This window comes from Equus asinus, chromosome 2 (genome assembly GCF_041296235.1).
Source record: "Equus asinus isolate D_3611 breed Donkey chromosome 2, EquAss-T2T_v2, whole genome shotgun sequence".
In the NCBI taxonomy this organism is placed as follows: domain Eukaryota; kingdom Metazoa; phylum Chordata; class Mammalia; order Perissodactyla; family Equidae; genus Equus; species Equus asinus.
Window position 1 is genome coordinate 143,415,756 of NC_091791.1, and position 15,441 is coordinate 143,431,196.

The window sequence follows — 15,441 nt, forward strand, 5'->3', positions numbered from 1 at the left end:
TGGTGATCCGGGGTTCACCGGTTTGGATCCTGGGTGCACACCTATGCACCACTTATCAAGCCATGCTGTGGCAGGCGTCCCACATATGAAAAAGAGGAAGATGGGCACGGATGTTAGCTCAGGGCCAATCTTCCTCAGCAAAAAGAAGATAGTTGGCAGATGTTAACTCAGGGCTAATCTTCCTCCAAAAAAAAAAATACAGTCACAAGAAAAAGGATAAAATATCTAAGAAGAAATTTAACCAAGGAGGTTAAAGACCTATACAATGAAAACTATAAGACATTACTGAAAGAAATTGATGATGACATAAAGAAATGGAATCATATTCCATACTTGTGGATTGGAAGACTAAACATAGTTAAAATGTCCATACTACCTAAAGCAATCTACAGATTCAATGCAATCACAATCAGAATCCCAATGACATTCTTCATGGAAACAGAACAAAGAATCCTAAAATTTATATGGGGCAACAAAAGACCCTGCATAGCTAAAGCAATCCTGAGAAAAAGAACAAAGCTGGAGGCATCACATTCCCTGACTTCAAAAAGTACTGCAAAGATGGAGTAATCAAAACAGCATGGTATTGGTACAAAAACAGACACACAGATCAACGGAACAGAATTGAAACCACAGAAATAAAACCACACATCTACAGGCAGGTAATCTTCGACAAAGAAGCCAAGAACATACAATGGAGAAAGGAAAATCTCCTCAATGAATGGTGTTGGGAAAAGTGGACAGCCACATGCAAAAGAATGAAACTAAACCACTATGTTTCACCATACACAAAAATTAACTCAAAATGGATTAAAGACTTGAATGTAAGACCTGAAACCATAAAACTCCTAGAAGAAAATATAGGCAGATCACTCTTTGACATGGATCTTAGAAGGATCTTTTTGAATACCATGTCTACTCAGGCAAGGGAAACAAAAGAGAAAAATAAACAAATGGGACTACATCAGACTAAAAAGCTTCTGCAAGGCAAAGGAAACCAGGAACAAAGTGAAAGACAATCCACCAACTTGGAGAAAATATTTTCAAATCATATATCTGACAAGGGGTCAATCTCTAAAATATATAAAGAACTTATACAATTCAACAACAATAAAACAAACAACCTGATCACAAAATGGGCAGAGAATATAAACAGATATTTTTCCAGAGAAGATACACAGATGACCAACAGGCACATGAAAAGATATTCAACATCACTAATCACTAGGGAAATGCAAATCAAAACTACAATGAGATATCACCTTACTTCTGTTAGAATGGCTATAATTACCAAGACAAAAAACAGCAAATGTTGGAGAGGATGTAGAGAAAAGGGAACCCTCATACACTGCTGGTGGGAATGCAAACTGGTGCAGCCACCGTGGAAAACAGTATGGAGATTTCTCAAAAAATTAAAAATAGAAATACCATACAACCCAGCTATTCCACTACTGGGTGATTATCCAAAGAACTTGAAATCAATAATTCAAAGAGACTTATGCACTTATGTTCATTGCAGCATTATTCACAATAGCCAAGATGTGGAAGCAACCCAAGTGCCCACCAACTGATGATTAGATAAAGAAGATGTGGCATATATGCACAATGGAATACTACTCAGCCATAAAAAAGACAAAATCATCCCATGTGCAACAACATGGATGGACCTATAAGCAAAATAAGCCAGACAGAGAAAGACAAACATGGTATGATTTTGCTCAAATGTGGAAGATAAACAAACACATGGACAAAGAGAACGGATTAGTGGTTACCAGAGGGAAAGTGGGTTGTAAGGTGGGCATAAGGTGTAAAGGGGCACATATATTTGGTAACTGACAAATAGTAATGTCCAGCTGAAATTTCACAATATTATAAACTATTATGACCTCAATAAAATTTTTTAAAAAATCACTTCCTTAGTAATTATACTTAGTCTCATAGCTTCCATACTATCTACATACTGATGATTCCCAAATATATATCTGTGGACCTGCATTCTAACCTGAACTCCAGACTGTTGCATTAAACTTCCTATGTAATCTTTCTACTTAGAAGTCTAATGAGTTTTTCTCATACCTGATATCTAATCCATCAGCAAATCTTTAAAAGTATCTTAAGTCTGAGGATCTATTATTACTTCCACAACACTACTATAGACCAGCCCACCATGATCTTTTACCTGAATTTGTGTGATAATTTCCTATATTGTCTCTCTGTTCAATCCTCTACAGATAAAATCTTGTTAAAATAAACCAGATCATGCTCCTCCCTTGCTAAAAATCTTCAGTGGCTTCCAGATCCACTTAGAACAAAACCTAGAATGCATTCCATGAACTTAATTAAATCCTGATATAATCTGGCACTGGAAATCTCCTTGATCTCATTTCTTGCCATTCTCTCCTCTGCTTCTTGCAGTCCAGTCACAACAGCCTTCCCAGTGTTCTTAGAATTCTCTCAGGATGCTCTTTTTTCATGGCCACTATTGTATTCCCTCCCCCATGGAATTTCTCATGAGTGTCTTGGTCTCTCACTTATTTCAGGCATGTACCAACTGTCACTTCCTCAGAGAAGTCTTCCTTGAATGCTCAATCTGAAATGACATTCCTATCATTCTCCATTCCCTTGCCGTTCCTTTTTTTTTTTTAAATTGCACTTTCCATTATTTGACACATTTCATAATTTTTATTTGTTTACTGCCTGTTGCCCCAACTAGACTGTAAGCTCCATGAGGGCAAGAACTGTCTTTTTTTGTTCAGTGTTACATGCTTATATCATGTGTTGCTCAAGAAATATTGGTTGAATGTCTCAATGGACCATCCTCCTTCCACCCACCACTATTGCCTCACCACTCTAAGGATTTAAATGTCTGTGAAAAGCCATCTTCAGTATATTGTTTTCATTCTTTATATTCCCTACACCAGTTTTGGTGTTTCTTACCTAAGCAGTGGCCAATAGTAAGAGATTTAAATAATGGAGATTCTCAGCTTATCTATCATTCCTCTATATTGTCTATTACTTTCACATTTCCAAAAATAGGAGTAAATATAATACATATACATGCAGGCAAGAAGAAAGCCCTTTAGGAGAATAGGGACAAATGAAAGCTTAGGAAATGATCACATAACTGGAATGGCAATGAGAAGGAGGGAATTCATTTTAGAATTGCAATCAAGTCAGTCTCATTCTTCTTTCTCCACACAATGATTACACAGTTCATGTTATTTGAGAAGTGTCCAAATACATCAATTCCTCAAATTTTATATAGAAGTTTAGGAATTTTCACTGTATAATGCTTTCATTATTAATTAAATAGAAAGAATATAATTATTTATTTATTAATGCATGCATGCATTCTACAAATATTTAATAAATACTTACTATGCCAGTCTCAGTTACTAGATGCTGAGGATACATCAGTGACCAAGACAGATAAAACTTCTTGTTCTCATGGCACATATGAGATCCTTTATTTTAGAATTTATATTATGGAAATATTTTACTTGGCCTGTTGTCAAATACTTCATTTTTCTAGTTATTGGTTTTGCTACCTAATATGAGAAATCTTTGCTAGTATTTAAATTATCACAACTTGGATAATTTTCTTGCTCCCAGCCCTTTTATAACAGGTTTATAAATACATTGGTCCATAATCTTGAACATATAGTCAAGGTCTGATTTTACTCCTACCATCATGTTTAGCCTGTTTCCATCTTTTGGCTCCAGACTTCTCCATGACCTTCTTTACTCTTGACAACACCATTCTTGCCAGTCTGGACTTGGCATTTGTATTTGGTTCCTTGATCCCTGGATCTTAGTTTATCCCCATGGATGTGGCTCATTTTTGGTTCTCTGCATATTTATCTAATCCAATGGAAAATCCTGTTTCAGGCTCAGATCCAAAGGAATCCAAATGCCTGACTATCTGACTTTCATCTGGCTGGATCTGCCTTGGATTTTTGTCAGGTAGAGGTGTGGGGGAGGGTGGCAGAGAGGATAGTGGAGAAGAGGGTGGAGTTGATGGTGGTGTGTATATTTAGTGGGGATAGTGGTGGTAGATATTTGAGTCAATAGAAAAGGAAGGTATATCATGTTGGAAATTCTGAACAAATTGATTTACCAATGGGTCATCAATGATCCTGCAACTGTAGTAATAATCATCTTTGAAATAGCTACTTTCTTTTGCACTGATTCTTAAATCAGTGTAATGGGGTGGAGGATAGACTGAACAGAAGGCATGATACTCATGTTCCAAAAATGGGCAAACAAGTTCCTACAACAGACCCATATGGTAAACTTCCACCAGAAGCCAGCTGTGCATGTGGGATCAGGCATATGAAGGAAGGAAGGGTTATCACTGTATAAGAGATAATGCCATTCTACCTTAGCTTTAATCCATGGTGAATGAACACCTGCATTTAACCTAAAATTTTTTTGTCTCTATCAACTTTTGGCAAATTCACCTAAAAAGCCTTTTTTTCTATTCATTATTTGGTTGAAAAAGTCTTTATTAATCAGCTTGAATAAAAGCAGTACCAGTTAATAACGACAGACTTTGCGAGCATCCAAGAAGCCAAACACTTACAGAAGAATTCCTATGAAGTGCTCCTGAATTCCTTGTTTACTTAATCCAGCCAGCTCCTGGTACCAAAGTTATCATAAAAGGTGATGTAGTAAATCAAAAAAATCAAACTGCAAAATATGTGTGCAAGCAGAAACCTAAGTAGCATAAGTTTTGAAAACTTTAAGAATATCTTTAAGATATCACTGAACTTATATCACTCAGTCTCAGTTCCCAGGTGGGTGCCCTACGAGCACGTCAGGAACCCGGGCTTCAGATGTGTGGTTTGGCTCTGCGCTGGCTTTACTGAAAATTCGCCCTACCAGCTCCATATGGTAAAATTATTTAATTGTGGGTTTTAATAACACGAGACAAAATGGATTTGGGGCAATTAATTATGAACTTAATTTTAAAGCTCCAGACTTCTAATTTAGACTCTTAAGAAGGATGGATTCAGACTAAAATTATCCAGTTTGACTTCACAGCATGGTCACACTGATCATTATGGACTTCCCACCCCCACCGCATGTGTGATGTAGACCTGGCTGGTAGTGTGGGAAATAAACCCACAGCAACAAAGATACACTAATTATTCTTTTTTAAGGAAAGCATGACATGTGAGCTGTTTAGTCCAATAATCTTAGCCCTCTTCAAACAAAGTATTAAATTCTTTCCTATATTTAAAAAATAATGAGGAAGTAGATACTGGGTACCCAGGAGTTTCAATACTTAGGTTAAAATAGCCAGCTTCAAATGAATAAACTACCTTAAGTGCCATCCTAAGGGCACAAATCCTTATTTCATCACTGAAGTTTGCTCAGACTTTTTCAAATTATAATTCGTATTTCAGCCTTAGTAACCTGAATATTTCCCTCTCTCAAAACAAAAAGTAAAAAGTATGTGTTTATGAGGGTCATTTGGATATATTACATAAAGTAATTTGTATATACTTTTCCTATCTATATTCTAGTTTCTATTCTGTTCAGATGACTATCTATATTCCAGTTTCTATTGTTTAGTCATCTGACCTAAAGACCCCTAGCTATTCCTGACCCCTGTTTTCTCCCCCTAACTTTGCTAAATAATCTATATTTTTGCCTTCCTAGCTGAAGGCAACAGTCTTTCTGCTAACCACATATTGAATTACAACTAGAATAGAGATAGAAGCCTAAAATCACTGACCAAAGACCCCATGGCTAAGTGTCATCCCAAGTCAGACCAGTGAGACCCCAAATCTCTGGGACAAGGTCTGCCTCTCTAACTCCAGGTTAAATGGAAATTCAAAGTGCTTATTAACATTTATGCCTAGTAAGCAGGATCCAGGTCAGCTAACAACACAAAGCAGAAGGCAGAGCAACTACCCTAAGCTCAACACAGCGAGACTGCACCTGGCTCAGGCCCTGAGTGATGAGGGTGGGCTCCATAAAGACAATGATCATAAGCCTGATACTTAAGAGAGAGCCAAGTATTGGATTTTTCTTTACTTTGCCTCGTTCCTATATTGAAGAAAAAGCATAATGCTTTCACTGTCTTTTTTCTTTTTAGTCTTTCTGATTTAAAAGTGGCATAAATAATCAACAAATGTTTATTAAGAATGTGTCTTTCCAAAACACAATAAAAAGTTATGAGTAGGGTTCAAAGAGGTAGCTAGCCCTTGCCTTAAGAGTAATGTTTATAGTCTTATTTGAGAACTAAACACACAGTTTAAAATAATGTCAACATTCATTGAACTAATATTTAAATCAAATTCTGAATGAAATTAATGAGCTTCCTCAAAGATGCATTTTTTAAACATTTTATGTTTATCTATCTATTTTAACATTTCATGTTAAAATAGAGACTATGGCTTTTTCCTCTGGGACCAAAATGAAGTCTATCTAGGATGACCTCTGTCTCTTTAGAATCACACTATAGACGAGCAAAGTTAATTTTTAAAAAATAGAAAAAATATAGATATGCCAGTAGTTTCCCATGGGGTAATTGCATTAAGATTCCTAAGCCCTAAAACCTAGAATCCTGAATTAATTCAGTTATGGGGTTGGAGTTCAGTTATTTGGAAGTGTAACCACATTGATATGTACAGCATGAACGCAACTCAGACTTCTTATGTACGTGAAGGTTTTCTCCTTGCCTTCCTCCCTCTCTCCATTATTTCAACAGCCAATTGCTAAGCTCTAAATACTAGAATTGCAAATAGGAATGAGATATGGTTTCTGCGCTTAAGAAGTATGTGAGGGAAACAGGCAAGCAAACCAGAACTTAGAGCATAGTGTTATAAATGCTACCTGACTGAAGGATACACCATTAGATTGTGGGGTCATGGCAGACTTTCTGAGAAGATGGTATAGATTGAGTCTTGAAGTTAAATGGATTTAGCCAGTCAGATGAAAGAAACAGCATTGAAGGCATGATTGTTATTAATTGAAACCTGATACATTTGAATAATAACTACTTAGGCCACTTACCTTTCACCATAAGTGACGCTGAGCTCATCCAAAACCCCATTAAGTTTAACTTGAAGTTCTTTTAGAATAGTACTAGCTTCGGGATCTAGCTGTAGAGAGACCATAAAAATATTACTTTGGGGTTCTGAGAAAGCATGCCCCTGTTTCTCTTAATAAGCATTTTTCTTGTTTTAAGATAAACATCAAACAATATAACACATCTGTACTTTTTTTCCTTTGCTTTTTTTTATCTTTGAAATCAAATGCAAAATTTAGGAAATTCTAAAGGAACTGGAAGAGATTTTATATATAAAAAAACTGATTGAAATGCATAGCATGCATACAAAGAAGAGCTAGATAGCGAAGCCTTTGTTGGTTATAGCAATGGGATGCAAGGCATGACAAAATAACCTCCAGAACATGAGAAATTTATAACTTAGGAAACCTAACATGCTATACATCAGTTGAATATATGTGTTGTTTAAAAATAGATTTTAATTTTTAATATCTCTTTAAATAGATAGGCCCATTACAAATTTAAAAAATTGGTTAAAAAATTAATTTAGCAAGAGTAGTGTGTTGTGCCTCATGTGAAGGCGTTTTCATATTTTTCCAACTATGGAATTAAAAGTAATAGGAAAACAAATGATCCAAGAGCTGCAATGTTTCTCTGATGGCAACAGGCCTGGCTTCTCTTCCCAGATGCCAATTTGTAAACTGAGAGTTCAAGCTTCAAAGTTTCACATTTTATTTTTATTTTACTTTTCTTCAAGTATTTGAGTACTTTTAGCTTGAAGCTAAGCTGTTGAGCAAATTTGGGGACAAAATAAAAATAATTAAATCAAGATAAAGTTATTTAATGCTTGTTGTATTACATTGTAAACTTTAAAGACCAATTATTCTTTTTATCTGATTTCAGTTCTTAAAATAATGTTAATGAATATTACAAAATAACTTACACTATAAATAAACACAAATAAATGAACACATCAATCTATTTACTTGGGAGAATATTTTTGTAATTTAAGTGAAAGGTCATTAGAATCTTAACCAGCATTTTAGAAAATTTTCTCCTGTCTGTTAATTACGTTTTTGCAAACTAGTTGTCAAAAAAGGATGACTTATGATAGATGTATTCTATCAAGCTGATAGAAGTTCATGTAAAGGGAAATCTAGAATATTCTCTGAAATTTAAGTCAATCTTCCTTTGAGTCTTTAGAGATTTAGTTTCCTACCATTTGTACCTATAGGTTTTGTACAAGCTGGTCTACTATTGAAAGAAGAGGATGGGATAAAGCCAACTTTCAGGAGTAGAACAAATTAAAGGAGGACTTAGTATCAACAGGAGAACCTGAGGAGGACACCAAATAAATATAGGACCCAAATAAATATAGGACCCAATATCAGTTAAAACTCCCGGGAGATGCGCAAAACCAAAAAATGTCCCCAGTAGTTAAGGCCAGTCCTGTAATCTTCCAAGAGCATTTCTAACACTAAGAAACTGTTAGGAAGGGGTATTGTTTACAGACTGTAGCAGCTGGGAAGCTCTAGGTTGTACTGACATGACTAAAAACATTGGAATGGAAGCCAAAAATTGCATTTGGCATCTGACACTTTGATTACATCAAACCAATCCTTGATGTCAATTTTAACTTAAATTCAGGTGATTTCGGGATTGATTAGTTTCTGCCCCTCTATCAGAGCCAAAGTGATTCTTCTGGACTCTTTTTTATTATGCCTCTATCATCAGATAGGCTCACAGCTCTTACCCACAGACAGACAGGCCACTAAAACAATATAGACTTCTCTATGTGTTGGAAAACTAGAAAATCCTTGGGTCTTATATTTTCTGAGGGTTCCATTCAACTATAATCAGTTATTTGGCAGTGATCTGGGAAAGACAATTAGACAGTATTTGTTTAAGAAAGACCTGACACTGATATGGATTTAAACACAATTAGCCTAATAAACCATATCCCCGCAAATGTTGACCCAGAAAGCACATGTGGATTGCCTACCCAAATCCTAGGGAACCATGCAGACTGAATGTTTATCATATTTTCTCGCGATTGCTCTGATACTAATTTTAATCTGATTTTATTTGGATAAAATTATTGAGGAATTAGGGAATCAGAAAGCCCTCCTACATGGTTTTCTTCAGGCTCCCACTCCTTGGCAAACTGTGCGGGGGGGGGGGGGGATAGGTGGTACTTCTCCACCCACACATCAGCCACTTGCAAGGAAATTGCTCTGAGAATAGGGTTTTCTTCGGGAAATGGGGTTGCTTCTTATTTCAAATGTGTATTTTGTTCCTGTATTAGTTTGATATACACATTGAGGTTGTTTATTCACCTGTTAAGATAATGACTTTAAAGTCACACAAGAAGGTTAGATGCGTCAGTTGTATGAAATTATGCTCCTTCCCCATAAATTCTTTTAAATTTTATGGGAAATTAAATTATAGTTATTTTAGACCACTTTAGGTATTTTGTGAATGGAAATTTCTTATAATTGGTTATTACTTGAAAATCGGAAACTGTCAAACTACAGTAATTTAAATATTGGATTATAGTTTCCATTTCCTGATAGAAGCATGTGTTTCTAAGTAGGTACAGATAGAATACTTCTGTCACGTAACCATGCCAAAAAAAAAACAAAGACACAGAAAAGTTTTAGTTTCAGTTAAGTATTTGATGTTTATCTGATCCAAATCATTAAAGCGTTAAAATAGAAACAGTAATTTTAAGGCCAATCTACGAATTGCAAGTATTTTGCAATAATAATGGGCACAAATATAACACTTATCTAATTATAAAACAACCTCTTTAGACATCAAATTTACTAATTCTTGAGTTCTTTCTTTATGTGCTTAAATTGAGGAAATTTTCCTTATTCCTACAAACTTCCTAAAGTTTCTAAGAAGTAATAATTTAGGGTTTGAGAGTTTATTGCTTAAATTACCAATAGCACATTTTACAAACTATTGGCTACTTTAGAAAGGTAAAAGGTTACCTAAATTTTTTTCACAGAGGTTTAAAACTTAGCATAGTTCTATAAGTAATACAACATCAAATATCAAAATTAACTAGCATTCTTTGTATCATGAGAGTTATTATTAAAAGTAAAAAAAGAAAGAACAAACTTCAAGCATCCAAAAGTCACAGTTAATAAATTTATTATAAATTAGAAACTGAATTAGCATGTGTACCTGAACAACTTAATTGGCTGGCAAAGGAATAAATGAACAATAAATGGTTCCACATAAGAAGGAATATACACAATGAAAATTTAAGAATACTGAGTTAAATTCTGAATTTATAGTAAAGTTTTCAAAATAGATTTTGTTTACATCCTATAAAAAGTTTGGGAATTCCAAAATCTAGATTGGTAAAGTGTGGTTCTAATGACAGAATGAACCATGGTCATATACAGTTAGTATCTGAGTTTTTACACCATTGAGGCATTTTACACCATTGAGCTGTGGTAATATAAGTGACTTGTCTGGAATACATAGCTAGAAGGCAAGGTATCTTTTAAGTTCCCTTTTTTTTTTTTTAAGGTTCACTTCTTTTCCTTTTAAAAGACAATTAACTCATCACCTCCTTTTGCAAATGTCCCAAATGTTGCTTGCCTCAGGCAGTTAGTAGCTTAAGCTTCTGCACTAACTGTGCTTTTTACCATTACTGTCTGTACAATGCTTTCTTCAAATTGTTCTCTTATAAATCTCTCTCTTCCAGCAAACTCTCTGTCTTACTTAACTTTCTATCCTGGGTGTCTGTCCCTGCGTGCATGGGCATTTACCAAATAGTTAAAGAAGGAGGTGAGGACAGAGAGAAGCATGAAGACAGGCCCTCAAAAGGAATCCTGGTATCCAGAGGGATCCTTCTCCTTGGACTGATACTTTGCATTGACTATTAATAGGAGACTTTTGCATATGAAATCTTTCATTCCTTAGCAACCACATATTCTGGAGTTACCAAGTTAGTACAGATTTCAATTTTTTGTCTCATTGCCAGACCATGTCAGTTTATGTCCTGATACTTCTTTGGTTCCAAAAATATGGTTACCATACATGCACTCTGTATGTTTTTTTCCAAGCAAAAATTCTTTCCCTAAGGGACCTGAGAGGAGCACGTATTATTTCAGCCTCTTAAAACAGCAATTGTTAAACCAACCATCAAGCTCTTGCTAGAGATATAACTAGTGGGTTGGAAAGTGTCAGTTAAACTCTGAAGACAAACTTGAAAAATAAGGACTTCATATGGAAGAAGTTATGGATCTTTAGTGTAAATTTTATTCCTTTTCCACAGTGTTCATCACTATCTCATTTCCTTCCTCTTTTCTACGGGCTACTGGGCTGCCTTTCCTTGTGTTCAGCTCATCAATGTTAGGGTTATATAATTTCATCATCTAAAGAAGTTAGGGAGGATAAGCATCCCCTGGCTTCATCTTCACAGCATCCAAAATTTGATCATTAGTCTGATGAGTTTCACACTGTCATCAAGATTTTTGCAGAAAATCTTTTAATAAGTGAAAACTTCACTACTATTTCTATGAAAAAGAAAGCCTCATTTCCAAGTGAAATGTTGTTCACTTAAGCTTTTGGTTCCTTCTTTTGGAATTTGTTCCATCAGATATCCCTTTCTATCTTCAGTCCTTCCATCATTATTTTTATTACCCCTCCTATAAATATGCTCAAATAACATTAATGTTAAAATAAAAATAGAACAGATAATAAAAAATCCAACTTATTTCCAACTACTTTATCGTTAGCATCTAGCTAATATCTTTTCTTCTCTTGACCTTCAAACTGCCCACAACATAAATGTAAAACTTGCTGCCTCCACATCCTTGTCTCTTAAACATTCATTAATCCTGTTTTGTAGCTTCTGCTCTGGATACTCCACTGAAATGTTCACATACAGGTCACTGGTAGTCTCTTAATTGCCAATCCTATGACTTTATTTATCCTACTCAGCCTGCATTCAGACTATTGTTTATTCTATTTCTCAAGCTCTTTATTTTCTTGCTTCTCCAGAGACCACCTTCTCCTAGCTAACCTATTTTTCTGCCTATGATTTGTCTATCTCTTTTGTTGACTTCTCTTCTTCTATATAATCCTCAGATATTAATGTCCTTCAATTTTCCCTTCCCAGTCCTCTTTTCTTTACACGCTATATTCTATTCTTGAGCAATCACATTCATGCTTATGGCTTCAACTTCCACCTATACGCTAATGACCCCGGATCTGTTATCTACAGCCTGAGCATCTTGTGTATATTCCCTTGTGCCTACTAGCTTTTTCCACTTTGATGACCTCAAGCTGAACATATCAAAAAATGAACTTATTACTTGCTCATCCTTAACTTATTGCTCTTATTGTCTCTGATTTGATTGATAGCATACAATTGTTCAGGGCAGAATTGTGAAAGTGATCTTTGGCTCCTCTCTGTTTTCTTCCTTCCATATTCACTTGGATACCAAATATATTGACAATATCTCTGAAGTATTTCCTCCATCTATCCTGTCTTCTTCATTTTCTGACGCAGAATTTTTCTCATCCAGATTACACTGCAATCATCTCCAAATTGTGTTCTTCTTTCCCTCCTCCTAACTGTTCCTATAGTTGTTTTAATACAGCCCAAATCTGATCATGGCATCTGCTGACCCCTCTAGCTGGCTGTCAACCAGGGACACGCTTCAAGAAATTTCTCACAATCTCATCTGGGCTCTTGCTATTTCTTTTATTTTGAAAAGATTATTTCTCTTCAACCCTTCTACTTGACTAGAATCTGTTCATCCTAAAATGACTAGCTTAATTTACAATATATAATTGAGAAATCAGTGAAAATTCCCTAGTGAATCCAGCAGGGAGTTACTCTCCTTGAAATGCCGTAAATCACTTTGTAGGCCTACAGCATTCAGCATGGATACTGTAGTATGTTGTCAGGAATAAAAGAATACATGGTTCTCTCTATTGCAAACAAAAGTTCCCCAGATCTACCAATGCTACCCTGTTTTTGTTTCCTTTTTAATTCCCCTTAGGAGAGACCCTCTCCAAAAACTTACAAGATCATTTTCAGAGAGAAACTATGGCATTTTCCTTATGTCAATCAGATTTGCATGAACTGTTAGAGGTATCAGTTATATAAATTCCTGCTTCTAACTTCTCAGTTTCAAAAAGTTGAAGAACATCAGTAGCTGTCTCTCATCCTAATTACAAAGAGTACGCAGTAAATCCTACTGTCATTGTGCTTCAAATCAAGTAAATGCCTTTGAGACATGTTGTTAGGTTCTTCAGCCTAGACAACTGAAGGAAAAGAAATTGCCTTATCTTTTATAATTCATTCAGTGTAGTTTTGAGTTAGTGAATATATGGTAAATTGTGTTTTTCTATTTCTCTGAATGTTTAAAAAATATTATACCTTCAAGCCTTATGCGAGTGACATGCCCTTCTTTTCTCTTAAAGATTTTTTTTCCTTCTCACCTACTACATTTACATTATCCTTCTACTCTGTGGACTGCTAGAACGAGGATAACTTCAGAAATCATGTAGTTGAATTCCTTCTTTTTATAGGTGGGGAAAACCAAGGCCTAGATAATGTGTCAGGCCACAAGATGCATTTGGGAGCCACATGAGGATTGAAAAGCAGCATTCTAAGAAGCTATATTCTTTTAAGGGATTCTCTTCTTAAAATGGTCATTAAAAAAACTCAAGTCTGATAACTTGGCAGGGAAGAAACTTTGGGCTTATTAACTCCATCTATTGGCTGACTAACTATGAAACTGGACAGAGTAGGAATAAGTCAGGACTAGAAGAAAAGAGACAAAATTTATGTTCAGAATTTGTTCTGTAAAAATTGCCTTTTTTGCCCTGCCTCACGCTGTCTTTCCCATTCAGCTGTTCACATTACTGCATCCATCTCAGTTTAGCAGTGTGAGTATAGTCTGTCAATCAACTGAATTGAGCACCGGTAGGATATCAAGTGATGGGGACAGAATTCCCTCAGTGAGTCACTTGGATGAGCTGCTGAGGGCTACTCTATGAAGTAGAAGAGAGAGGACTGGCTGTGTTAGAGAAATGTTTTACTAGCGTCTGCATTGATTTATGGTTTGCTAAGCCAAGCATAAACAATCAAAGGGGATTACAACAAGACAATAAAGTAGGTCTATTATAGAAGATGGCAGTTCAAGTAAAACTCTATTTCTCTCCCAGTGGGCTGTGGCTTGTATTCTCTCAAGGATCCGAGAGAGGTTAGTTTAAAAAGAGACTTAGTGGCACAACAGTGACCCCATGATCTCTGGATCTCCTGGGACTGCTCTGGGGAATGAGGTTAACAAGCAGCACCTGCCTAGGTCTGAATTTCACTTTGATATGGATCACCTGCCCAGGAACCTCTCAACCGCCAAGGTGGCACCTTTTCTTAATTTCACAAGCTTAGCAGTTAGCTGAACTTTATGTGGTGGTAGTGCTAGATCCTTAATCATATTTCTTAAATCACCTCAATGCAATTTGCCCTTCTGGCCCTCATTATTCTCCTAATTTTCTATTAAGTCCAATTTGTTAACTCTAATTGGAGAGATGGTTGGAAGGAGAAAGAAACCAGACAATATCTGCATGCTGCCACAATAAAAGGCCAGCACTTCAAACACTCAGTCCTCCTGGTTATCTGTTACCATAAAACTAAAAACAGCTGCTTTCTTTTACTGACTTCAGCCAAATGACATCTCACCTTTGAGTTTTATTTACATAGTAAGAGGCTAGATGTTTGAGTTTATTCTTTGAAGAGTTGCAGAACAAGATATAACAATTACAACTTTCATTTGAAGGATGTTTTCAAGTTTAGAAAGTGTTGGGGGAGTTCCCCCCACAAACCTTACCCCTTTAGTTATTCTGACTCCCCTAACGAACTTGAAATTCTTTGAAGGTGTGGTCTGTATCTTAGTAATTATTGTATCTCTGGTGCCTAGTAAAATTTACAGCTCATAATAGGTGCCCAGCAAATAAATATTTGCTGAATGAACTAATGAAGGAATACATTCTGTCTGTAGTTCACTTTGCTCTAACCTCTGTTTTTTATAGTCATCCCAGAGGGGAAGAGATGCTTCAAGTGGTCCAGGCAGGACAGGGAACATTTGGCTTCTAAATACCTCTTTCAATGGGTGCTAATGGGATCTCTGCTCTAATTGTTGTTTTACAAGGTCTTACTGATGTTAGCTCCTTGAGGCCTAAGGCATTTATTTTTAAATCTTTTTATTTTCTATCTCAACTCCTGTTTCCCCAAAGATACAGTAAATATAAGAAGGCAACAATAGACACTTCAATTAAATAGGAAGAACTGTGCAAATTGCCTAGGAAGCAATTTTAGAACTAAAAGGAATACATAATTTGACTAGTTAAAATGGCCTATTTTATTATTTAGTGGCAACTAATATATA

The 15,441-nt window shown here is 35.7% G+C and overlaps 1 protein-coding gene across 1 annotated transcript in view; it reads right to left on the reverse strand.

Moving 5' to 3' along the window:
* UNC13C (unc-13 homolog C) overlaps positions 1–15,441 on the reverse strand; it is a 565,722-nt gene that overhangs the window by 85,922 nt on the left and 464,359 nt on the right. The window contains 1 exon segment of the mRNA XM_070501335.1: positions 7,024–7,112. Within this exon segment, the coding sequence (XP_070357436.1) occupies positions 7,024–7,112 (89 nt within the window).